The sequence below is a fragment of the Triticum urartu genome, chromosome 2A (assembly GCF_056163025.1).
Source record: "Triticum urartu cultivar PI428250 chromosome 2A, HENAU_Tu73, whole genome shotgun sequence".
NCBI classification, from domain to species: Eukaryota; Viridiplantae; Streptophyta; class Magnoliopsida; order Poales; family Poaceae; genus Triticum; species Triticum urartu.
In genome coordinates, this window is record NC_141874.1 from 737,414,904 (window position 1) to 737,442,034 (window position 27,131).

Genomic DNA, 27,131 nt, shown 5'->3' on the forward strand with positions numbered 1-27,131 from the left:
TTGTTTTGTTGGAACAATGTTGTAACTTTTTGTAACACTGAAGCTGTAATTTAATTAGTTGTAGCATGCAACTCATGTAGTAGAAAGCTGGAAATTAGACCGGAGAAATCTATCCAGCACTAGTATCAAAAGTAGTCCTCGTCACCATGATACATCTAGGTTTTCCATCAACAATGACCGAAGGAGGGGATCCCCATGTGAATGAATTACTCAAAGCACCACAAAGTGATGAAACTTTAACTACACGTTTGCGTGTGAGGGGAGATTCTATTATTCATTGTTTTTGAGATAGCTCACCAGTCAGGCCAAATGGTAGGAGAGATATTCCCGCCGAGACATAGTGGATATTTGTAAACTTTAATTCAGTTTAATAATGCATCGCACAATATTATTTCACTCGTTGATGTTATTTTGCAATCCAGGATGATGCACTATGGCTCAATTGCACGGCTCAACATGCCAGCTGATAGCTCCATTCTACCAATTCTAAACGTGTTTTGTGTGTGTGTGTGTGTGTGTGTGTGGATGTAATTTAGAACGTGTTAACTTAACTGTATATGGTATGAAAGTTGTACTTCTTGATTTGAACATTGGAATTTTGTTCATCGTTCTCCTTCTAAATTGGAGGTTGTGACTTTTTTTGTCGTTGAAACTTGAAAGGTGTAAAAGAAATCACTAAAGGTTGTAACATAATTAGTTCTAAAGTGAAATTCAGGTAGTAAAAATGAAATATTGAATAAAAGAAGTCAAAAGTTTTTCTTTTTTGATAGAAGAGAAGTTCGAGTTGAATGCTGATCGACGAACCCTTGATGTATGTGAGCAGGGACATGGATTGTGATAGTCTACATCGCGTAGACCGCGTCGATACTGAAGAAAAGAAAAGGCAATGCGTGAAGCAGTCAGTAGGCCCGGTCTTCAGATGTTCCGTCGACCTATTATCTATTATATATCTATACGTGTTTGACTATGATGACCAAGTAGTAGGTGCATGCTGCGTAGCTTGCTTGTGTTCCCATATATAAACATTCAAAGTCCAAAATTCAGATATATGTAGTCTATTCTACGCTTCCAGCCTTCCACCTACCGGACACGTTTCTTCAACCCACCTGGGCATAGCCTGTATTGTATATATAGGACCCGACACAGACACCTAGAGAAGCAAAAACAATCTCCGCTCAAAGGATCAACACAGCACTTGTCTTACAATCTCTTCTGCTAGTTCTCCTTTCAGTTCAAACCGCAATGGCTGCCATGAGAACCATTCTCCTCGCCGTGGCCGCGATGGCCATCCTGAGCACCGCATCGGCGGCAAACTACAACGTCGGCGAGCCAGGTGGTGCATGGGACCTCAGGACCAACTACCACTACACCACAACACTACATCTGCGACAGTCAGGTTCGTTGGAAAAACAACTTCCCATGACAGACAATCGGTTGGGAAAAACTATTGCCGACCGATCTTGTCTGTTGGGGAAAGTCCAGACGGGGAAAGCCTTTCCCGACCGACATATCTTTGCCGACCGATCGCTTGTTGGCTATGGGGCACTTTTCCCGACCGACATTCTGTTGGGCCTGCCATGGTCCTTTCCCGACCAACAGTCTATTGGGCTTGCCATGAAGCTTTCCCGACCAACTGTTTGACAGAATTTTTTTCCCAACCAACAGTCTATTAGGCCCTCCAGGAGGCTTTCCCGACCGACTGTGTGACAGGGTTTGTTTTCCCGACCAACTTTTCGTTGGCCCATGCATTAGCTTTCTTCGACAGACTATGAGATGGTTTTTTCGTTTTGCCCACAAACATCCAATAGCCCTCAATAGCTTACATTTGTGTTACCAACAAAATATAAATCAAGTTTCATGTTTCATAATAATAACATGCATGCCCTAACAATAATAAACCATAACCAAACAATAACACATTAATTAATTTCAGATGTAAATACTTCATCCATTACAATATGGTTCATTTTGTCACACACAATGCGAGTTTACAAAATGATATATAAAGTGCATCTCCAACGATTCAGTCACCATTACACAAAATATCCCATTTACACAAACCACCGTCTTCATGTTTCCTCGTCCTCTTGCCTATTTTTCCTACATAATGTAAAGTTGTGATTACATTCATAAAGACAATGGCACCATAAAAATTTGTAAAAATCATAGCATTGAGAACAACTATTACTTCACAAGGCAAGCTAGTACCAAACACCTACTAAGAAAGGCACTCCATTCAAGTTTAGGTAACCATGTAAAGGGGCATACTAAGCACTAGTTAAAGTGTCCTTATTTCTAGACACTATATTCATTGATAACAAGAAGGCTTCTGTGAATATCAACAAGTTAAATTATACAAGGAGCTGTCCATTAGATGACTTTACTATGACCGCATTAAAATTTAGAAAGTAGTTGGCAACATAACGAATGGTTTTAAACTAAAAATGAGAGCGACCTTCTCCGACATTAGCTCATTTTATGGAGCGTAATTGTATTTCTCACCAAAGATTAAACATAATGGGGCAAAAATATGTAGGCGTTTACAGAATACTTTAGACTTTATTTACCGCGGTAACTTCTATAGCTCAGACCTCTAAAAGCAGCCAAGCTAGATACTACAACTACACTATACAAAATTTATCCATGTTCTGGTTCTTTTATCATATGATTAATAGATGCATCAAAACCTGATAATGAGCTAGCAGGTCAACATATCCAGGAATTCCCAGGACACCATGTGCTAGAGGTTTTTGAAAATCCATTTCTGCATCACATAGCACATTGATGTTGGCAACCCTCTAGCATACCCTTTAGGTAGATAGGCAAATGCTTACACACCATGTGTCAATTGAACCCTGCAAACTTCAGAGTGTCAATGGTGTCAAGTAGAAGTAACAAATGCAACTATAATATTCAATTGATTAGGTACACACTTAAAACTTCAAAAAATCTCCAGAGATACAGACTTGTTCTATCTTCTAAGTGGTATCAGGACTGATGCAAAATGTCCAACTAACTGTTCGACATTCAATTGTAACCTATCTTAGTATGTGAAAATGTAATCCAGTGAGCGTAAAATTTCCATCTCAGCCTGAAAAATTATTGTTCAAATCAGGGGAGATGTTATTTGCAACAGAAATGGACCACGAGATAGTAGTATGAATGTACGTCAGTCTCAGTCTGATGGTGTATTTCTTTTCTTCATTCTAAGAAAAGTACAATCATGCTTGTGCTTTCATCCGCTAATCAAAAATGACTAATGAAAGGATGATGCATAGACGAGCGACTAGAAAAGATCTATCTAGCACGAATTTTCCAGCCCAAACGCCCAACGTGAGAAAGCATCCCTTGATGCCCTGATCGCTTGTTGTACGCATCAGAAAAAAAAGACTACATGCATCCGTGAGATCAGGTAGTCTGTTTCCTATCCTTCAGGTAATTTTGTTCGCGGGCATCATGGCTTCTAGGCTTGCTGGCTCCGTGTGCCCTACGTCGTCGTCTCCTCTGCCCGTCCGCAGCTGCCGCACAAGGCAGAGGCCACTCCACTCGTGTGGAGATTGAATCCACGATGAAGACCATGCCAGCTTGTGTGCTACACCGGCATCATGTATCACAAGATCAACTTCAAAGAATCTAGGTACATCACTGGTAAATAATATTTGTGAATTAATACAATTCCGTTGAAGACAGTGGCGGTAAAATTACAATATAGGATTCTAATTTTACTCCTCGTTTAACGTTTGAAACAGTATGTATGAAGAGAAAGGATACAACAGAAACATATTCATTTTTCCCCAGCCTAACATATTTGGTTTTCAAGCCCATTGCTTCTAGCTCAAACGTTACAGAAAATGCAAATCCACCTGACAAGCAACCGTTGTAGATGATAATTCCAACCCCAATCCTGTTGATATGCAACTGGTAGAAATGTAGTTTTTTTATATATTACCAGACATATGTTGCAATACCACTAGTAGAAAACAGGGCTATGGTCCAGGCCGACTCAGCCCATTAGTCCCGGTTCAGTGTAGAACCGGGACTAATGTGGGCATTGGTCCCGGTTCGTGAGCCCAGGGGGCCGGCCGGGCCACGTGGGCCATTGGTCCCGGTTCGTCTGGACCTTTTGGTCCCGGTTGGTGGGACGAACCGGGACCAATGGGCCTCGCTCCTGGCCCACCACCATTGGTCCCGGTTGGTGGCCTGAACCGGGACCAAAGGCTCCCCTTTGGTCCCGGTTCTTGCCGCAAACCGGGACCAATGAGGTTCCTATATATACCCTCGCCCGCGAGCAGAGCACTCCAGTGCTCTGTTTTTCTCTGGCCGACGAGGGGAGGGGTTTGTGGTGCTCTAGCTCACCTCCTATGCACATGAGGTGTTCGATGGAATGCCCGAGCCACACTACTTAAACTTTCTCCTCTCGAAGCTCGACCTCCAAGCTCCATTTTCCTTGAGATTTGTCTAGATTTAGCGGTCCGTCACGCCCCGTCCCCGTCTTCACCGCCGTCGATCACCCGCGCTGATCTCATCACCGACACCACCGTGGTGAGCCTCTTGTTCTTATCTTCTTTCTGAAAGGAAAAATATCCTTACTTGTCTGTTTAGATAGATACTTGTATCATTTTCTTACATTTATTATTGCATCTTATATAGTGCGATGGTTTTGGTATCCGCCCCCGTCGGCCCTCGTCCTGTCTATGATTCGGATTTGGTATGTATATTATCTTCATAACTATTGGTTCATTTATTGTTTATGAAAATTATGCCGACCAACGTGACATAGATTTTATTTATCTAGGATGTATGTGAATCGGAAATGCCAACCGACCCTATTGTCGAGAGGTTAAATTTAGTTGAAGAAGAAAACAATTTGTTGAAGGAAAAAATAAAAAAAATTGAGGAGGAGAAGATGATATTGGAGTTGCATGTTGCGGATGTCGTCGATGATCACAAGATCAAGATTGATGCAATGCGCTTGAAGATTAGAAAGATTAGAAAATATGCCATTCATACCGAGGCTTGCTATCATTATGCCGTTGGATCAATTGTTACCTTGGTTGCGATTATGATCGCATTTGTTTTCGTATTGAAATGTTTTACATAGTTTCAATGTATGGTTTAATTAATTAGATGCTCTGGAGAGCTATATGTTGTTAGATGAGAACTATGTATGCACTTTGGTTTTAATGTGATGATGAACTTCTATTAATTTGGACACTTAATTATATATAATGCACGCAGATGAACCGGCAATGGATGTACGGTGACAGACACACCCGCGGGTACATTAAGGGCGTGCATGAGTTTCTCGATGCGGCTGAGGCAAACAAGCAGAATGGTTTTATGTGTTGTCCATGCACTGAATGTGGGAATGCGAGGTCTTACTCTAACCGGAAAATCCTTCACTCCCACCTGCTTTACAAGGGTTTCATGCCACACTATAATGTTTGGACGAGGCACGGAGAAATAGGGGTTATGATGGAAGACGGCGAAGAAGAAGAGTACGATGACAACTATGTGCCCCCTGAATAAGGTGATGCTGCAACGGGGGGAGCTGGTGAAGATCAAGAGGAACCAGATGATGTGCCCAATGATGCTGCCACGGGTGAAGCTGCTGAAGATCAAGAGGAACTAGACGATGTGCCCGATGATGATGATCTCCGCTGGGTCATTATCGATGCAAGGACGCAATGCATTAGTCAAAAGGAGAAGCTGAAGTTCGATCGCATGTTAGAGGATCACAAAAAAGGGTTATACCCCAATTGCGAAGATGGCAACACAAAGCTCGGTACCGTACTAGAATTGCTGCAGTGGAAGGCAGAGAATGTTGTGGCTGACAAAGGATTTGAGAAGCTACTGAAAATATTGAAGAAGAAGCTTCCAAACGATAACGAATTGCCCGACAGTACATACGCAGCAAAGAAGGTCGTATGCCCTGATAGAGGCAAAGGTGTCCCGATGTTTCGATGAGATGGTGGCTATCGTTTTCTATGGGAGTCGACCTTGACGATCCGACTACGAACGTGCGAGACGTCGCGCCTTAGCAATCGCTAAACCAACTTCCGAGGGGTTATTGACCACGCCGGAGCACGATCAACCTGACCACGAGGGCCTGTTTCCTGCGAGCAAACGAAGAACAAGCAAGAAACTGAGATTGCAATCTGGATATTGCGAATATAAGATGAAAGCTTTATTGATCAAGGTGGGGTTCTGTGACGTCTTGGTCTGGTCGTTGGACACAAATGAAGTACACGAAGTTGCAGCTATGGCGAACTTTCAATCTAAACAAAACCCAAAGTCTAAACGACGCCCTAAGGGCTGTATATATGGAGGAAGAGAGGGGAATTTCGTGGCCCTTGAGGGTGGGGTCCGAAACCAACCCTAACTCTTGTTTCCCCACACATACGGACTCTAAAAATAGCCTATACTTAAGTATTTCGAAATTACATGGGCCTGGCCCATTAATAAGGTGACGCAGCACCTAGAATAGCCTATGGACGAATATTATGAAGTGGCATCTTGTATATTTCGTCCATGGCTTCATGCACTCCTTATGGCGGCTTCAAAGTCCTGAAATCATCACTTGTAACTCCGTTCTTGATCCCCTTGCGCATGCCATCAACTTCATGCGTGTTCTTGCTCCAATGTTCATCCTTCTCCAAGCTAGGCCCTTCATTTGAAAGCAAAACAAATGTATCCAATTTAGGCAGCATCATAATCTCATGAACATTAGAATCATTACCAAGAAACGAAAGTACCTGGTAATTTAATTGGCGTGCGCGAGCTCTAGTAATTGGTCCAGTATATGTAACAGTAGGGGCTGTGGGTGTAACAATGGTATTGATGTCCTCATCATCCTCCCCTTCTTGAAATGAAGTCGTCCTCGACGGAAGCTCATCTTCCTCACCCAAATAAGGCTTCAAATCTGCAATATTAAAAGTGGGACTAACCCCAAAATCTGCAGGTAGCTCAAGTTTATATGCATTATCATTTATTTTCTCTAAAACCTTAAAAGGACCATCAGCACGTGGCATTAGCTTTGATTTGCGCAGATTAGGAAATCTATCTTTACGCAAATGTAACCAAACAAGATCTCCAGGTGCAAACACAACATGTTTTCTACCCTTATCTCCAGCAAGTTTATATTTAGCATTCATACGCTCAATGTTTTCCTTAGTTAACTCATGCATTTTTAAAATCAATTCAGAACGTTCTTTAGCATCAAAATTAACCTTCTCCAAAGATGGAAGAGGCAACAAATCAATAGGCGCACGAGGTAGGAAACCATACACAATTTCAAAAGGGCACATCTTAGTAGTAGAATGCAATGAACGATTATAAGCAAATTCAATATGAGGCAAGCATTCTTCCCACATTTTCTTGTTATTCTTCAAAACAGCCCTAAGCATAGTAGACAATGTTCTATTGACTACTTCAGTTTGTCCATCAGTTTGGGGGTGACAAGTAGTACTAAAAAGCAGCTTAGTCCCCAACTTAGCCCATAAACATCTCCAAAAGTGGCTAAGAAATTTAGTATCACGATCTGAAACAATAGTATTTGGCACACCATGTAAGCGAATAATTTCACGAAAGAACAAATCAGCAACATTAACAGCATCATCGCTTTTATGACATGGTATAAAGTGTGCCATTTTCGAGAACCTATCCACGACAACAAATATGCTATCCCTCCCCTTCTTTGTTCTAGGTAAACCTAAAACAAAGTCCATAGATATATCCTCCCAAGGAACACTAGGTACAGGCAAAGGCATATATAAACCATGAGGATTGAGTCGTGACTTAGCTCTTTGACATGTAGTGCAACGAGCAACAAAACGCTCAACATCCCGTCTCATCTTTGGCCAAAAGAAATGTGTAGCAAGTATATCCTCCGTCTTCTTGACGCCAAAGTGTCCCATTAATCCTCCTCCATGCGCCTCCTGCAACAACAAAAGACGAACGGAGCTAGCTGGAATGCATAGCTTGTTAGCACGAAACACAAATCCATCGTTAAGAACGAACTTGTTCCAAGTTCTCCCTTCCTTACAATTCTGCAATACATCTTTAAATTCAGCATCATTAACATATTGATCCTTGATGGTCTCCAAACCAAATATTTTAAAGTCAAGTTGTGAAAGCATAGTATAACGACGAGACAAGGCATCAGCAATAACATTTTCTTTACCCTTCTTGTGTTTAATCACATAAGGGAAAGTCTCAATGAATTCAACCCATTTAGCATGTCGACGGTTCAGTTTTGCTTGACTTTTAATGTGTTTCAAAGATTCATGATCAGAATGTATAACAAATTCCTTGGGCCATAAATAATGTTGCCATGTTTCTAAGGTCCGAACAAGAGCATATAATTCTTTATCATAAGTAGAATAGTTCAGACTAGGCCCACTCAATTTTTCAGAAAAGTATGCAACAGGTTTTCCATCTTGTAATAACACACCTCCTAATCCAATTCCACTAGCATCACATTCAAGCTCAAAAGTCTTATTGAAATTAGGAAGTTGGAGTAAAGGAGCATGTGTCAACTTATCTTTCAATACCGTGAAGGCTTCTTCCTGTGCGGTACCCCAAACAAAAGGTACATCCTTCTTTGTAAGCTCGTTGAGAGGTGCAGAAATGGTGCTGAAATCTCTCACAAAACGCCTATAGAAACCAGCGAGGCCAAGGAAACTCCTCACTTGTGTGACCGTTTTGGGCTGCGGCCAACTCTCAATAGCTTCAATCTTGGCTTTATCAACTTCAATTCCCTGTGGAGTAACAACATAGCCAAGAAAAGATACTCGGTCGGTGCAAAAGGTGCACTTTCCAAGGTTACCAAACAAACGTGCATCACGTAGAGCAATAAAAACAGCACGTAAATGTTCCAAATGTTCCTCCAAAGATTTGCTATAAATCAATATGTCATCAAAGTAAACTACCACAAATCGTCCAATGAAAGCACGTAAAACTTCGTTCATTAACCTCATGAAAGTACTAGGTGCATTAGTTAACCCAAAAGGCATGACTAACCACTCATATAATCCAAACTTAGTTTTAAATGCTGTTTTCCATTCATCTCCCAATTTCATACGAATTTGATGGTAACCACTACGCAAATCAACTTTGGAGAATATTGTAGAGCCACTCAATTCATCAAGCATATCATCTAGCCTAGGAATAGGATGACGATAACGAATAGTAATATTATTAATGCCTCTACAATCAACGCACATACGCGACGTACCATCCTTTTTCGGCACTAAAATGATAGGAACAACACAAGGACTAAGGGATTCGCGTATATAACCTTTGTCGAGCAGTTCTTGTACTTGACGCATAATCTCCTTCGTCTCCTCTGGATTGGTACGGTATGGTGCCCGGTTGGGTAATGATGCACCGGGAATTAAGTCAATTTGATACTCAATCCCGCGAATAGGTGGTAATCCCGGTGGCACGTCTTGTGGAAAGACGTCGGCGAACTCCTGCAAAATGTTAGTGACAGCAGGAGGCAAAGAGGAAGGCACGTCCTCGAATGAAAATAATGCCTCTTTGCACACAAAAGCATAGCAAACAGATTTGCTAAAATCTAGATCATCAATATCAGATTTGGTGGCAAGTAAACATGCACTTTTCAATTTAATTTCAGAAACAACACTAGATTGTTTATTATTATTAGGCTGCATTTGTTGCTCAAATTCTTTTGCCACAATCTGATTTTCACTCTTAGTTTTCTCCTGTTTTGCTTTATTAGCTCTATTAATATCATCTTTCAAAATGGAATCAGGAGTCATAGGAAGCAAAGTAATATTTTTATCCTTATGAACAAGAGTATACTGATTGTTTCTACCATGGTGAATAGAATTTTTATCAAATTGCCATGGTCTACCAAGTAATAAGGAACATGCTTGCATCGGTACCACATCACAATCAACATAATCAGCATATGTAGAGATACTAAAATGCACACGAACAGTACGTGTTACCTTAACCTTGCCGCTGTTGTTGAACCATTGGATGTAGTAAGGATGTGGATGTGGTCTGGTGGTGAGAGATAGCTTCTCCACCATCTCGATGCTAGCCAAGTTGTTGCAACTCCCTCCATCTATGATCACGCGAACAGAACGTTCCTTCACAACTCCCTTTGTATGGAACAAATTATGCCTCTGATTTTGCTCAGCTTGTGTAACCTGCACACTCAAAACACGTTGAGCAACTAAACGTTCATACCTGTCAGCATCTTCAGGAGCCATGTATTGCGTCTCATGATCAGAATCGTCTCCACTGTGTTCGTCACGTGTAATAAGAGCCAAAGTCTCCTCATCATAGTCACTAGCGGACTCATACCCACCATCCTCAGTAACAATCATCACACGCTTAGATGGGCATTCTCTCGCATAATGACCTCCACCCTTGCAACGTCGACAAATAATATCATGTGTTTGCCCTGTTGATGCCATGGATGAAGAAGAGCTCTTTGCAGGCCCAAAAGGTGTGCTCTTGGCAGATAGTGGTGATTGTGCCTGCTTTATTGTATCACGGTTGGAGGTGGCAGCCGACGGAGGCGCCGGTGTAGCAGAACGTGTGGAAGTAGATGATGCACGTGGTGTCCATGAAGAAGGTCGACCTGCAGAAAAGTTAGTCCGCGCCAATGCCTGTCGATCCTGCACTTCACGTTCAGCTTTACTAGCAAGATGGAATAAACGAGTGATATTAGTATACTCCTTATACTCTAGAATCGTCTGAATCTCTCTATTTAATCCACCCATAAAACGTGCAAGCATAGCTTCATTCTCCTCAACAATACCACATCTAATCATGCCAGTTTGTAATTCCTGATAATATTCTTCTACAGAATTTTTTCCCTGTCTTAATCGCTGCAATTTTTGAAGTAATTCACGTTGATAATATGGTGGAACCCAACGAGTACGCATAGCAGTTTTCAAAGCAGCCCAAGTAGCAGGAATGGGATATAATCTACAATGCTCAGACCACCAAACACATGCAAAACTAGTGAATGCACAAACAGCAGCAGGAACACGTCTCTCCTCGGGATATTGTAAACATGTAAATCGTTGTTCAGTTTCTAACTCCCAAGTAAGATATATATCAGGAACATATCTACCCTCAAATGGTGGAATATTCAATTTTAGTTTAGGGAGATGGTCATGATCTCGTACCTGAGGGTGAGCCCTACCATTGCCATTATTTGCATGTGGACGACCTGATGGTTGCTGTGCTGGTGGTGGCACGTAGTTCTGATTTTGATCAACCTCATCCTCGTAATCGCCAGCAAAATCATCCTCCTCCGCATCAGCAGCAGGAGCCACAGAAGTAGCAACAGCAGCACCAACAGTTTGGCCAGGTGCAAGAGGGAGACGGCTCGCTCGGCGGAGGGCTGTTTCACGATGTGTAGGTAGTCGTCGTTGTTGTTGTTGTAGAGGTGCGTTAGGTGCAGCCGGTGGTGGTGGTGGAAGACGCGCGAGCAATTCATTAAACCTGTTATCGAGCTTTGTTTCGAACGTCTTCTCCATGTCATCTATCTTCTCCATGGCCTCTTCAAATCTGTTTAGCACATCCTGCACCTGTCCATTCATCATTTGCTGAAATTTATCATGCAACTCCTGATTCTTCATCTTCTCCAGTCAGTCTCGTCGGCTTGTGATCCTGCCATGGTTAGCAACAATAGAAAACACACAAGAATATGATCCTACAGAATACTAACAAGAGGTGGTGGTGGCGGGTGTCACAAATCCGTCAAGCAAATCTCAAATTCTTACCAGTTCTTACCCAGCAGCAGGCGGTGATCGGCAACCGTTGTAGTCAAAACTCTCAAAAGCTTGGATAGAGCGATTGCCAGGGAGAGTCAAACGCACATCGTAGAGGTATGTGGAGCTGGGAAGGCTTATAGTATGGTAGCAAAAAGGGTCAGCAATAATCAATTCAGAGATGCAAAGTTGAATAAACGCTCAACGACGGTACTGTGCTGGTCCTAGGCTAGACCGTGCTAGAGACGCGAGCCTAGAACACTAACAAAATCACGGCGCTGCACGTGAATAAGGGAAAAGCACACTCTGGAACTTTTTTCTTCGCTTTTTTTTTGCGCTCCTCTTTTTTTTTGCGCTCCTCTTTTTTTTTGCGAAAAATTACTATAATGGCGAGTGTCTCAAAACTCTTCCCTCGTCAAACTGATAGGATGGGCACGAAATTTTTTTTTCACTTTTTTTTCGGAAATCAGGGCAGCGACGACGAAAAAGTGCGACAAAAAATCACTATGATGGCACGTGGCTCAAAAGACTCAGAAAAGCCTAAAAATAGGATAGGGAAAAAATATTTTTGCCCGTGAAAATTTTGGCCTAAAAACTGCCCGGGGGTCTCCAGACTCCTTTTTTTTCCGAGACCTACGCAGGCAAGGAAACACGAATCGGAATTGAGATTGATCTCAAGAACAAAGCTAATATGAGAAGAACTCGGATTGGTGGTGGATATATGGTGGTGGTATATGGCAGCGGTGGTGGTATATGGTAGCGGTGGTGGTATATGGATAGAGATTGATGGTGGTATATGGATACGGATTGGTGGTGGTATATCGATATGGATTCAGAGCGGTGGCGGATAAGAAAAAGTGGTAGATGGGCGATGATAATGGTGCGGCGGCGGCGTGACAACTTGTGACCAGAACTCGAAACTCTAAAAGACTAGACTCTAAGACCAGCAACTTGACACGACGATGCAACCGCAAATTCAACAAAGCAAAAACCCTAAAAAGATTATGCAAAGGCTCAGATTGGTTCGGATATGATGAACTAACCCTAATTTTTTTGTGGCTTTTTCGTGGACTGTAGGTATGAAGAACAGACTCGATCTAATCTACGAAAAACTGTAAAATCTCACCGAGCAACCTGGAAATCTGATACCACTTGATAGAGGCAAAGGTCTCCCGATGTTTCGATGAGATGGTGGCTATCGTTTTCTATGGGAGTCGACCTTGACGATCCGACTACGAACGTGCGAGACGTCGCGCCTTAGCAATCGCTAAACCAACTTCCGAGGGGTTATTGACCACGCCGGAGCACGATCAACCTGACCACGAGGGCCTGTTTCCTGCGAGCAAACGAAGAACAAGCAAGAAACTGAGATTGCAATCTGGATATTGCGAATATAAGATGAAAGCTTTATTGATCAAGGTGGGGTTCTGTGACGTCTTGGTCTGGTCGTTGGACACAAACGAAGTACGCGAAGTTGCAGCTATGGCGAACTTTCAATCTAAACAAAACCCAAAGTCTAAACGACGCCCTAAGGGCTGTATATATGGAGGAAGAGAGGGGAATTTCGTGGCCCTTGAGGGTGGGGTCCGAAACCAACCCTAACTCTTGTTTCCCCACACATACGGACTCTAAAAATAGCCTATACTTAAGTATTTCGAAATTACATGGGCCTGGCCCATTAATAAGGTGACGCAGCACCTAGAATAGCCTATGGACGAATATTATGAAGTGGCATCTTGTATATTTCGTCCATGGCTTCATGCACTCCTTATGGCGGCTTCAAAGTCCTGAAATCATCACTTGTAACTCCGTTCTTGATCCCCTTGCGCATGCCATCAACTTCATGCGTGTTCTTGCTCCAATGTTCATCCTTCTCCAAGCTAGGCCCTTCATTTGAAAGCAAAACAAATGTATCCAATTTAGGCAGCATCATAATCTCATGAACATTAGAATCATTACCAAGAAACGAAAGTACCTGGTAATTTAATTGGCGTGCGCGAGCTCTAGTAATTGGTCCAGTATATGTAACAGTAGGGGCTGTGGGTGTAACAATGGTATTGATGTCCTCATCATGCCCTCTAGGATTGGAGGTGGAGAAGATACATGCATGCCCTAATGACTGCATCCTCTACCGCGGTGCATACATGGATCTGAACGCATGCCCGGTATGCGGTGCGTTGCGGTATAAGATCAGACGAGATGACCCTGGTGATGTTGACGGCGAGCCCGTCAGGAAGAGGGTTCCTGCGAAGGTGATGTGGTTTGCTCCTATAATACCACGGTTGAAACGTCTGTTCAGAAACGAAGAGCATGCCAAGTTGATGCGATGGCACAGTGAGAACCGAAAGAAAGATGGAAGTTGAGAGCACCCGCTGACGGGTCGCAGTGGAGAAAAATCGAGAGAAAGTACTGGGATGAGTTTGCAAAGGACCCAAGGAATGTATGGTTTGCTTTAAGCGCGGATGGCATTAATCCTTTCGGGGAGCAGAGCAGCAATCACAGCACCTGGCCCGTGACTCTATGTATGTATAACCTTCCTCCTTGGATGTGCATGAAGCGGAAGTTCATTATGATGCCAGTTCTCATCCAAGGCCCTAAGCAACCCGGCAACGAAATTGATGTGTACCTAAGGCCATTAGTTGAAGAACTTTTACAGCTGTGGAATGGAAACGGTGTACGTACGTGGGATGAGCACAGACAGGAGGAATTTAACCTTAAGGCGTTGCTGTTCGTGACCATCAACGATTGGCCCGCTCTCAGTAACCTTTCAGGACAGACAAACAAAGGATACCATGCATGCACGCACTGTTTAGATGACACTGAAAGTATATACCTGGACAAATGCAGGAAGAATGTGTACCTGGGCCATCGTCGATTTCTTCCGACCAACCATCAATGTCGAAAGAAAGGCAAGCATTTCAAAGGCGAGGCAGATCACCGGAAGAAGCCCGCCATGCGCACCGGTGTTCACGTGCTTGCTATGGTCAATGATTTACACTACGTAATCTTTGGAAAGGGTCCCGGTGGACTAGCTGTTCCGAATGACGCTGAGGGACACGCACCCATGTGGAAGAAGAAATCTATATTTTGGGACCTACCCTACTGGAAAGACCTAGAGGTCCGCTCCTCAATCGACGTGATGCACGTGACGAAGAACCTTTGCGTGAACCTGCTAGGCTTCTTGGGCGTGTATGGGAAGACAAAAGATACACCCGAGGCACGAGAGGACCTGCAACGTTTGCACGAAAAAGACGGCATGCCTCCGAAGCAGTATAAAGGTCCTGCCAGCTACGCTCTTACGAAAGAAGAGAAAGAAATCTTCTTTGAATGCCTGCTCAGTATGAAGGTCACGACTGGCTTCTCGTCGAATATAAAGGGAATAATAAATATGCCAGAGAAAAAGTTTCAGAACCTAAAGTCTCATGACTGCCACGTGATTATGACACAACTGCTTCTGGTTGCATTGAGGGGGCTTCTACCGGAAAACGTTCGATTAGCCATTGTGAATCTATGTGCATTCCTCAATGCAATCTCTCAGAAGGTGATCGATCCAGAAATCGTACCAAGGCTAAGGAGTGATGTGGCGCAATATCTTGTCAGTTTCGAGGTGGTGTTCCCACCATCCTTCTTCAATATCATGACGCACGTCCTAGTTCATCTAGTCGACGAGATTGTCATCCTGGGGCCCGTATTTCTACACAATATGTTCCCTTTTGAGAGGTTCATGGGAGTCCTAAAGAAATATGTCCGTAACCGCGCTAGGCCAGAAGGAAGCATCTCCCTGGGCCATCAAACAGAGGATGTTATCGGGTTTTGTGTTGACTTCATTCCTGGCCTTAACAAGATAGGTCTCCCTAAATCGCGGTATGAGGGGAGACTGACTGGAAAAGGCACTCTGGGAAGAGACTCAATAATATGCAGGGACGGATATTCTTGGTCTCAAGCACACTACACAGTTCTACAGAACTCTACCTTGGTGACCCCGTATGTCGATGAACACAAGAACAGTCTGCGCTCCAAACACCCAGAGCAGTGCGACAACTGGATTACATGTGAACACATCAGGACTTTCAGCAGTTGGTTGGAAACACGTCTCAGAGGTGACAACACTGTTTGTGATGAGTTGTACTTGTTGTCCAGGGGACCATCTTTGACTGTATTGACTTACAAAGGATACGAGATAAATGGGAATACATTTTACACGATCGCCCAAGATCAAAAGAGCACCAACCAAAACAGCGGTGTCCGCTTTGATGCAGCAACCGAGAGCGGAAAGGACACATATTATGGTTACATAGTGGACATATGGGAATTTGACTACGGACCTGATTTTAAGGTCCCTTTGTTTAAGTGCAAATGGGTCAATCTGTTAGGCGGCGGGGTATAGGTAGACCCACAGTACGGAATGACAACAGTGGATCTGAAAAATCTTGGGTACACTGACGAACCGTTCGTCCTAGCCAATGATGTGGCACAGGTTATCTATGTGAAGGACATGTCTACCAAACCGAGAAAAAGAAAAGATAAGGAAGCGAATACATCATACGATGAGCCAAAGCGCCACATAGTTCTTTCAGGAAAAAGGGACATCCTGGGAGTGAACGGCAAGACAGACATGTCTGAAAATTATGAAAAGTTTCATGAAATTCCTCCCTTCAATGTCAAGGCTGACCCAAGCATCCTGATAAACAATGAAGATTATCCATGGTTACGGCGCAATAAGCAAATGACACAAGCGAAGAAAAAGTGAAGACTTTCTTCCGCAATAAGCAAATGCTATGTGGGTGAAATTATGATACCATCCCAACTTTCAACTTTTTCAGAGTTCATTTGAAATGCTTTCATGTCTTATGGTTCGAAACTTTGATACTTCGAAAGTGATTGTCCATTTTGTACACGAAGTGCATCAAGTTTTTGTCGTAACCCTCTCTACTTTTTGGAACATGCTATGTGGGTGAAATGATGAGACCATGCCAACTTTCAACCTTTTCAGAGTTCATTTTGAAATGCTTTAAGTATTTAGTTTTAAGTAGAAATAAAAAATAAATAGAAAAAAATTCTAATTTTATAGTAAAGTTATTCATAAACTAGTGATTCACACAAATTTTTAAAAATTCAAATTTAAACTATTTAAAATTTAAAACTAATGGCACTAACAGAAAGTTTATAATTTTTGTGACCTAAAAGCAAAAAGAAATCACTAAAAAACTGTGAGTATTTAGTTTTAAGTAGAAATAAAAAATAAATAGAAAAAATTCTAATTTTATAGTAAAGTTATTCATAAACTAGTGATTCACACAAATTTTTAAAAATTCAAATTTAAACTATTTAAAATTTAAAACTAATGGCACTAACAGAAAGTTTATAATTTTTGTGATCTAAAAGCAAAAAAGAAATCACTAAAAAACTGTAAGTATTTAGTTTTAAGTAGAAATAAAAAATAAATAGAAAAAAATTCTAATTTTATAGTAAAGTTATTCATAAACTAGTGATTCACACAAATTTTTAAAAATTCAAATTTAAACTATTTAAAATTTAAAACTAATGGCACTAACAGAAAGTTTATAATTTTTGTGACCTAAAAGCAAAAAGAAATCACTAAAAAACTGTAAGTATTTAGTTTTAAGTAGAAATAAAAAAATAAAAAACCAAAAAAATATAGAAATAAAAAAGAAAAAACCAAAAAAAATGCCACCTACTGGGCATCCACGGCCTGAATACGACTAGAAACCCTACATGGGCCAGGATTCAGGCCCGCAGAAGGCCCAATAGGCCCACAGGCAAAGCAGTGTCAAATTAGGCCCATAGGCCTGCTGTTCAGAGGAGTTCAAGAGGGAGGAGGCAGCAGACCTTATAAACTGGTGTTGGGCGCTGTCAACTAGCGATGTGAGACTAAACTTATGGGCGCGGGGCAGCACAAGGGCATTGGTCCCGGTTGGAGGCACCAACTGGGACTAAAGGGGGCATTGGTCCCGGTTCGTGGCACCAACCGTGACCAATGCCCCCCTTTGGTCCCGGTTGGTGCCATGAACCGGGACCAAAGGCCAATTTTCAGCAGCCCAAAGGGCGGGAAGCAGCGGCCTTTGGTCCCGATTGGTGGCACCAACCGGGAGTAAAGGGGGGCATTGGTCACGGTTGGTGCCACGAACCGGGACCATTGCTCTGGCTATATATACAACCCTTGCGAAATTTTCGCCAACTACTCCATTCCCCATCGCCGACGCCGCCAGGCTGCTCGTCCTCCTCGTCGCCGTCGCCGCCGCCGAGCCCTGCCCCTCATCATCGCCTCCGCCACCGCCGAGCCCTGCCCCGACGCCGTCAGGCTGCTCCACTTCGCCGTCCTCGCCGCCGCCGTCGAGCCCTACCCCGACGCCTTCCCGGCCCGCTCCCACTGTGAGCCACCGTGCCGTTCCCCTCCTCTCCTCCTCTCCCCCCGCCGCGCCCTGCCACCGCCGCCAGCCGCGCCCCGACGCCGTTGCCCGCCGTGCTCTTGCCGCGCCCCGACGCCGCTGCCCGCCGTGCTCTGCCCGTACATGCTTCGCTTGCCGCGCCGCCGCTGGTTCGCCGCCGCCGCCTGGCCGCGCTCCGCTTGCCGCGCCGCCGCCCGCCTCTGTTAATTTTTTTGAGATATATGTATGCATGTGTGTAGTGTATATATATGTGTATGTATGTGTATGTGTGTGCAGTGTATATGTGTGCAGTGTATATGTGTGTGCATGCAGATATGTATATGTATGTGTATGTATGTGTATGTATGCATGTGTGTAGTGTATATGTGTCTGTATGTATATGTGTGTACCAGATAACTTCGACATGAGGGGGGTCGATATACCCCCTCCCCGATAACTTCGACATCATGGGGGGAGGGGGTCGCCGAGGGTCGAGGGTCGAGGGTTGCCGAGTGTTCGAGGGATCGAGGGGGCGAGGGTCGGGAACTAGCTAGGGTAGAGGGTCGAGGGTCGCCAAGTGTTCGAGGGGGCGAGGGTCGGGAAGAAGAGGAGAAAAAAAGAAGAGGAAAAAGGAGAAGAAGAGGAGAGGAAGAAAAGGAAGAGGAGAAGAAGAAAAAATAGAAAAAAATTCTATTTTTTCTTCTTCTCCTCTATTCCTTTCTTCTTCTCCTCTTTTTTTTCTTCTTTTTTTTCTTCGATCTTCTCCCCTTCCCGATAGGAAAGTTTTATATAGAAAGTTACAATTTTAGAAAAGTTTTATATATGCAAAAGTTACAATTTTAGAAAAAGAAGGATAGGAAAGAAGAAAATAAGAAGAGGAAAGAAAGAAGAAGAGGAGAGGAAAAGAAGAGGAGAAATAAATAAGAAGAAGAAAAAAGAAGAAAAAGAAGAGGAGAAGAAGAAAGGAATAGTGGAGAAGAAGAGAAAATATTCTATTTTCTCTTCTTCTCCACTATTCCTTTCTTCTTCTCCTCTTTTTTTTCTTCTTTTTTTCTTCGATCTTCTCCTCTAGCTATTCCTTTCTTCTTCTCCTCTATTGGTCGAGGGTCGGGAACTAGCTAGGGTAGGGGGTCGAGGGTCGTTAAGGGGTCAAGGGTCGAGGGTTTCAGGGTCGTTGAGGGTTCGAGGGGTCAAGGATCGCTGAGGGGTCGAGAGAGGTTTCCTAGTGTCAAAGTATTGAAGAAATCCATGCCTTCATCATTAGCCGGAAGTAACCAGGGCATGTTGGTACGAAGTTCTGCAAAGTTATTCTGGAATGGAGTCCCGGATAGAATTATCCGCTTTTTGGTACGAATTCAGCAAAGGCCTTCCAAATAGCGATATTCGGAAGGCTCTTGCTGAACTTTGTGCCAAAAAGCGAATTATCCTATCTGGGACTCCGTTCCAGAACAACTTTGAAGAGCTTCGTACCATCATGCACATGTTACTTTCGCCTAATGATGAAGACATGGTTTTGTTGAATCCTTTGACACTAGGCAACCTCCCGACCCCTCGGCGATCCTCTTGAACATGAGAGGAAGAAGAGGGTCGTCTAGGGGTCGAGGGTTCCAGGGTCGTCGAGGGTTCGAGGGGTCGAGGATCGCCGAGGGGTCGAGAGAGGTTTCCTAGTGTCAAAGTATTGAAGAAATCCATGCCTTCATCATTAGCCGGAAGTAACCAGGGCATGTTGGTACGAAGTTCTGCAAAGTTGTTTTGGAATGGAGTCCCGGATAGAATAATCCGCCTTTTGGTACCAATTCAGCAAAGGCCTTCCAAATAGCGATATTCGGAAGGCTCTTGCTGAACTTTGTACCAAAAGGCGGATTATCCTATCTGGGAGTCCGTTCCAGAACAACTTTGAAGAGCTTCGTACCATCATGCACATGTTACTTTCGCCTAATGATGAAGACATGGTTTTGTTGAATCCTGAGACACTACGCAACCTCCCGACCCCTCGGCGATCCTATCGAACATGAGAGGAAGAAGAGGATAAAAAAAGAAGAGGAAGAAGAAAAAAAGAGGAGAAGAAAGAATAGAGGAGATCTTCTCCTCTATTCTTTCTTCTCCTCTTATTTTTCTTCTTCTTCCTATTTTTTTTATCGGGAACGAGGGTCGTCGAGGGACATAGATGTAGTGTCGTCGTTGTCGATATATACCCCCTCCCGATAGCTTACTATGATTAGGTAGCTAGTTCTACGTTTGGCACTAATATATCCATCTATCATGTTTGAATAATAATTGCCATGTTGTAAATATTTGTAGAAACTATGGACATCGCCCTAGACGAAGCAACAAAAGAAGCGTTGTTGAGGGACATAATCGCAGAAGGAAGTGATGACATCTCGTTAACGAAACCGATGGTCTGGAAGGAGAGGGTGAACAAGCTGGCTACGGTGACCTAATGCCGGTGCAAGAAGAAGAATATGAGGACGGCTCCGGTGACCGAACCGAGTCCGGCCAGGTATATATATTAGTTAAGCCTATGCTGACTAGCTGATTGATGCATTCATTGTTTTGGTATGTACACATATTAATTAAGTCTTTGTTCTTTTTTCTAGCCCTCCGGATCGAGCACAACTTCGGTAAAGAGACGAGGCCTGAAGAAAAAGTTGAGCTCGGATGAAAAGTTTGAGATCATAGCAATCGCGCCCGACGGCCAACCTATTGAACCCCTCCGGACAAAGAGCGCATCTGTTGCTTAGTGCGGGGTTCTGGTTAGGGACAAGATCCCGATAAGCATCCAGCAATGGTTTAAGCCGGCTACAGAAGACCCTGAGGTCTCTTATGTCAATGATATGCAGAAAAATGATCTTTGGACTGAGCTGAAGTCAAATTTCACCCTACCGCCTGAGGATAATCCAGAGAACCCAGTTAAAGAGAAATTAATCAAGTCTTTTGCTCTAAAGAGGATGGCAGAACTATTCAGGAGGTGGAAGAAAGAGCTGAATAAGTTTGTCGAAAATAATGAGACACCAGAATTTAAGGGTAGATATGAGAATATCAGAGATCACTGGCCCGCATTTGTGGCCCACAAGACATCGGAAAAGAGTAAGAAGATGTCGGCGACAAACAAGCAAAATGCTGCGAAGAAGAAGCTTCACCATCGCACGGGGTCAGGTGGCTACCTCGTAGCCCGGCCTAAGTGGTCCAAGACTGAGAATGATCTGGTTCATAAAGGGATCGAACCAGAGACAATTAACTGGCCAGAGCGTTGCCGGACTTGGTTCTTCGGGGCTGGCGGAACACTGGACCCTGTAACAGGGAAGTGCATTTGGACGAACGATCAAATGGACATACCAGTCAGTAAGCTTAAGCAGTATATCGAAGCAGCGCAGGAAGGGACATTCTTTCCAGACAGAGAGAACGACAAGCTCACAATGGCCCTCGGGAATCCTGAGCACCCTGGACGGACACGAGGCATGCTAGGCTCCATTCCGTGGAAGGTTGGGTTTCCGGACGCAGGCGGTTACAAATCCCATGAGAGGAGGAAAAAAGTGCAGCAGACCCAAATGCAGGCGCTGCAAGCAAGGGTAGACGCGATAGAGGAACGAGAAGCAAATCGCAGCAAACGTACTGCCGAAGCCTCCCCCAAAGCTACCCCGCCATCTCAGCGCAGAAGCAGCGTGGCTTCCACCGAGCTGCTTCAGCCGGAGCATGCCTTGACGGCTCCTGCCAGCTATCCCGTGGATGCTATCACGGTGTCTCAAAATTGCCACCTTATGACGCAATGGATGAATTTGAAGGTCAAGGCGGCTGTTGGCTCTGTTTATCCTACTGAACCCGGCGCAACTTTTCACTGCCGGCCGATTCCAGAAGGATATGCTAGGGTGATGGTGGATGAGATAACAGAGGGATTTGAGGACCTCCAGCTTGACCATCCTACCGGTGAAGGGGAGACTCGGCTGGGGTCTGCTTTGAAGACTCCATGCCTATGGCGGAAGGAGCTCATCAACCTTCCGAACTGGACGCCTCCGCCTCCTCCTCCTCCTCCGGCGGGTCAGGGCACTCCGCCTCCACCGCCTCCTCCTCCTCCGGCGAGTGACGATCAGGGCCCTCGGCCGGCTCCTTCTCTGGCGCGCGGCGGCACTCCGCCTCCTTCTCCGCCTGCGCCGACGCGCCCGAGCAGCCAGCCTCCTCCTTCTTCGCCTCGTCAGCAAGGGCGGAAGAGACCTGCCGCCGCTCCAGCTGCTCCGGCGCGTCGTAGTCCTTCTCCTCCGCCGCTTAAGCAAGTAAAGAAGACAACCACTACGTCTGCTCGGTCGGCGTCTAGCAGTACAACCAGAGGCGGGAGGACATACAGATTCGGTCCTTCTCTGAAGACTCCAGAGAAGTTACCATACGAGAGGACCCAGGAGGAGAACGCCGAGATCGCGCGAGAAGAAGTGAAGAAATTCTTTGAAGGGGTGAAAGCAAAGAAACATCCACCTCCGGAGGAGAAGGTAGATCAGGTGAAAGTGAAGCGCACTCTGGCTGCCCTGACAAAACCACCGAAGTCTGATCCGCCGAAAGGAAACTATGACCGCATTATTGGAAAGGAATTTGCCGAAGCGGAGCGGTCGGGAAGTACTGTCAGTGATCAAAGATTGCCCAGCTCGGCGAACAAGCGAAGCAATCGTGCCCCCCGCTCAAGGTGCCTAGCCACAACGTCGATAATGATCCGAGGATGGTGCCCGGTTATAGCAATCTTGCAGATTACCTGCCCGATGAAGTACATTATGAACCCATGGACGTGCAGATACAAAGATATGAGTACGGGCAGCCTCTCGTCAAAGATGAAAGATCTCTATCAACGATGATGCGAAGATTGCATGATTGGTACTTGAAAATCTGCAGAGACTCTGGGGGGAGGAGTACTTTGTATTTGAAAGTTAAAAAGGAGCATGACCTCGTTGGAATTGATCTGTTGCCTGTTCCATTTGAGGAGTTCTATCAGTTTTTCAATCAATTGGCCCTCGATAAAGCAACGGTCACCTGCTACTGTCTGTAAGTACTACTACTTCTGTCATTAAGTCTCTCCATATAGCTCAGCTCTTTCATTGCATGTATTTATAATCATCCTCACTATATTATGCAGATTGAAGATCGTCGAATTGAAGAAAAGACAAGTCGGTGATATTGGGTTCATTAACACATATCTCATAGATGCAACTCAGGTTAAATTTCATGCCGCAGAAACCGAGGCCAGCATGCTAGAATCGTTGATAATAAATCAAAACAAAGATATAATACTCTTTCCTTACAACTTCAAGTGAGTGTTACTGTCTTGTGCGTATTCGGTTTCCCTTATATATTAGTCAAGGTTATAGTAATGTAATTGATGAGTTATGCATGCGTGTGCAGTTTCCACTATATTCTCCTACATATTAAGCTTGAGCAGGGACTAGTAACCGTCTTAGACTCAAGACGAAAGGATCCCAAGGACTATGCAGACATGACTCAAATACTCGAGAAGTAAGTTAAATCGATCATTATCCACCATATCAGCAACTTTGTTCATTTCCTGATATATCAAGTAATTGTTTTCTTTGTCGGCAGGGTTTGGAGAAAATTCACCAGAAAAGCTCCGGGACTGCCGAAGGAGCTGCAATTTAGACATCCGAAAGTAAGTACTAGCTATAGTAGCATTTTAAGCGCATCTACTAGTCATTCAAGCGCTAGTTTCATCAATACCATTTGGCATTCTTGCTTATCAGTTTGATTAACCTCTATTTCTTGTAAAGTGGTTGTGGCAGCAACAAGGGAATGATTTCTGTGGATACTATGTTTGCGAGTCCATCCGCCACACGACCTGTGAGCGGGGCTACACTGACGAACAATATGAAGTACCTAAATAACAACATTCACAATTTTATTTTATTACCATCATTTGTGTTGAGTTTCATTCATTCATTCATATATATATATATATATATATATATATATATATATATATATATATTGACCCCCTTCTTTAAATTAGATGTTTCGGAAGCGGGATGAACTCCTAGCACCAGCTCACATGCGAGGAATTCAAGAGGAATTGGCGGCATTCTTTCTTGACCACATGATCCCTGAAGACGGAGAATTCTATGTGGACCCTGAGTCCGTATGATTATATTTGGAAGAGATAATTATTGTCTATATGTAGCCGGTAGTGTCAGATAGATATACGAGAACTTGTTGTTCGACCAATCTCTCGGAGAAGGAGAGGTGGTTGATATCACTTCTCTCTGTATATATGCATATATGTTCATGACGATCTTCTGTTTCCTTCGCTTGCTTACTAGCTAGCTAGCGTGTCTAGTCCTCTCTATATACGTATGTATAGTACGTAGCGTCGACCAAGCACGGACATAACATAGGACACTTCTCTCTATTAATTATAACTAGCTAACACAATATATGAAACACCTAAATTAACCCCCCAAAACCCCCAACCCCCCCCTTTCAAAAAAAACAAAAACCCCAGCCACAGAAGTGCTGACGCGTGGATGCCTATTGGTCCCGGTTGGTGCCACCAACCGGGACCAAAGGGTCTCCTGACTGAGCTCTACGCACTGCCCACGTGGAGGGCCTTTAGTCCCGGTTCTGGATTGAACCGGGACTAAAGGGGGGAGGTATTAGTACCGACACTTTAGTCCCGGTTCCTGAACCGGGACTAAAGGCCCTTACGAACCGGGACTATAGGCCCTTTTTCTACCAGTGTACAATCATATCAGTTCTACTTTAGGGACTATATTCTTGTGTTGTGTCTCTCAAACGATTATTATCTTCCTCGCCCCCTCATGTCTAAATCCATACTCCGCCCCTGATCTAGGTTCCATCAGTTGCATGCCCAAAGAATAAGATTTGGCATATCATTCATGAGAAAATAGCCAGATAAGAAAAAAAACAAGCAACCTGACATAATCGCAGTTACACATCGGAAGTGAGAGTAAGCAAAAATAATGCAAGAAACCAGCAAATAGTATAACAAAACTCAAGATGTGAAAAAAAATACTCACCTATCCAAATCCACTTGATGTGATGCAGGTATAAAAATCATCCAGTGGCCTTTTGTTAGTAGTTGAGTAATTGCCCAAACATCCGCCAAACCTATGAAAGTTTGTTTGACCCTGCAAAAAATCATTATCCAATTCAGTCTGCTAACAATCACATGATATAAATAGAGAATGATAATAATCGATGGCTAGGGTTTGAACTTTTAGTGCTTCAAAATCATTTTTATTCCATGTAACAAAGCAGCACAGATTTGTTTTGAAAGAGATCAATATGCAGAGAGGTGAGGGCTCCAGCCATTGGGGCTATTGAAGGTTAAATCTGCACACACACACACACACACACACACACAGATCTTACTGATGTTGTTGCCGCTGTGGATGGCTAAGAGAGATGGGGCACCAGCCACCGCGCCCCTAGTCTCCAGAAGCTAAGGGAGCAGAGGCCGCACGCCTCGTTCCGAACCACCAGGGCCGAAGGGACCTTGTCCCGCTCAGATCTGCAACCATGGGAGTGGGGAAGAGGAAGCTGCGTATGGGTTGGGGGCTTGGGGCAGTGGCACCATAGGAGGGAGGTGAGAGGTGACCTCACCGAGCGCTTGGGCACGAACAAAAAGCGCCGCCACTGGCAGCTGGGTGAGGGCATCGGCGCCGCAGGACCACCTCAACATGGGAAATCAGCAGCGATGTGGGGATGGTGATGGAGTGGTGGAAGGAAGAGATGGACGGAGTGGTGGGAGGAAGAGATGGGCGGAGTGGTGGAACCGTCGCCGGATGCGAGCGTCGCCGCCGCCGCTAAGATCGGAAGAGAAAGATATAAGGGAGAGAGGACAGAGAGATAGCGGTGTTGTGTTTTTTTTCTCTTGAGCGGATGATGTTTTAGGAGGTGGGCTGTGGTGGCGCGACATGAAAATTTTGGATGGGCTTCGCGCTAAGTTTCGCAGGCGCGCGCGCACTGATATTTTGAGTGGCCAGTTGGCGGCCCACGGTCGGTCGGGAACATTTGCCGACCGACTGTGTGATACGAGTGCAACTATTACCATCCAACGGTACGCTATACATTTCAGCATTCCCGACCGACAGTTGGTTGTTATATGTGAGTAATACCAACCAACGGTTTGATAGAAGTTTTACAAACAAACAGCCGGTCGGCAAAACTGACTTTTCCCAACACACGTCTGTAGGGAATGCAGTGTCGTGGTGTAGTGTACGGCACCTGGGCGTCATCCAGGAACTTTCACCCCAGCGATCAAATCATCTTCAAATACTCTCCTCAGGCACACGATGTCCTTGAGGTCAGCAAGGCCGATTACGACTCCTGCAGCACCGCCAGCCCCATCGCCACCCTCAACTCCGGGAATGATGTCGTCTCCCTCACTGCCACCGGCACCCGCTACTTCCTCTGTGGCTTCCCGGGCCACTGCGCGGGGGGAATGAAGGTCAAGATCGATGTCGTGCCAAGCTCGTCCTCTTCCTCCCCGGCCCCGGCCAGCAGCCCCAGTGCAAGCAACGCTCCCCCGCCGGCGCCTGTCTCTGCCGCCACCTCTATGGAGGCCACAGGGTTTGGCCTCGCCGTCTTGCTTGCCGTTGCCGGTCTGATGGCTTGAGTGCGTCTCTAAAAAACATAGAAGTCACTGTTACTATCAAGCATATGTGGTGTACATGTATAGTCAAGTAATTATATCGTATGTTGTATGTATTCAGGCTTCATGTTTTGCATATTCATTTTGGAGGATGATTAATAAAAATTCTTTTAGTATTATACAACATTAGTCCGGAAACATGTTCGCCAACCATAAGAAGCCACCCTCAGCTCTGAAATCATGTCATACCCCTCAATATCACAGCACCCGCTATTTCATATGTAACTTCCCTCGCCATTGCGTGTGTGGCATGAAGGTCACGATTGATGTCATACCTAACTACTCCTAGTGTCGCCTGCCCCGGCCAACAGCCCATGTGCAACTAAC

The 27,131-nt window shown here is 44.5% G+C and overlaps 1 protein-coding gene and 1 long non-coding RNA gene across 3 annotated transcripts; both read left to right on the forward strand.

Annotated features, from left to right (window-relative positions):
* Positions 1-1,175: 1,175 nt before the first annotated feature.
* LOC125546771 (mavicyanin-like) lies at positions 1,176-26,768 on the forward strand. Of its 2 annotated transcripts, none has more exons than XM_087545304.1 (2): positions 1,176-1,359; positions 26,370-26,768. In XM_087545304.1, exons 1-2 carry the CDS (start codon positions 1,243-1,245, stop codon positions 26,766-26,768), a joined length of 516 nt encoding a protein of 171 aa, XP_087401430.1. In that variant the 5' UTR covers positions 1,176-1,242. The 2 variants fall into 2 exon arrangements, with proteins under 2 accessions (XP_087401430.1, XP_087401431.1); XM_087545305.1 differs by having other exon boundaries at positions 1,176-1,345; positions 26,356-26,768.
* On the forward strand, positions 4,339-5,202 carry LOC147987458 (uncharacterized). Its single transcript, XR_015617647.1, has 3 exons — positions 4,339-4,542; positions 4,651-4,708; positions 4,796-5,202. It is a non-coding gene; the product is annotated as an uncharacterized LOC147987458 (long non-coding RNA).
* Positions 26,769-27,131: the final 363 nt, after the last annotated feature.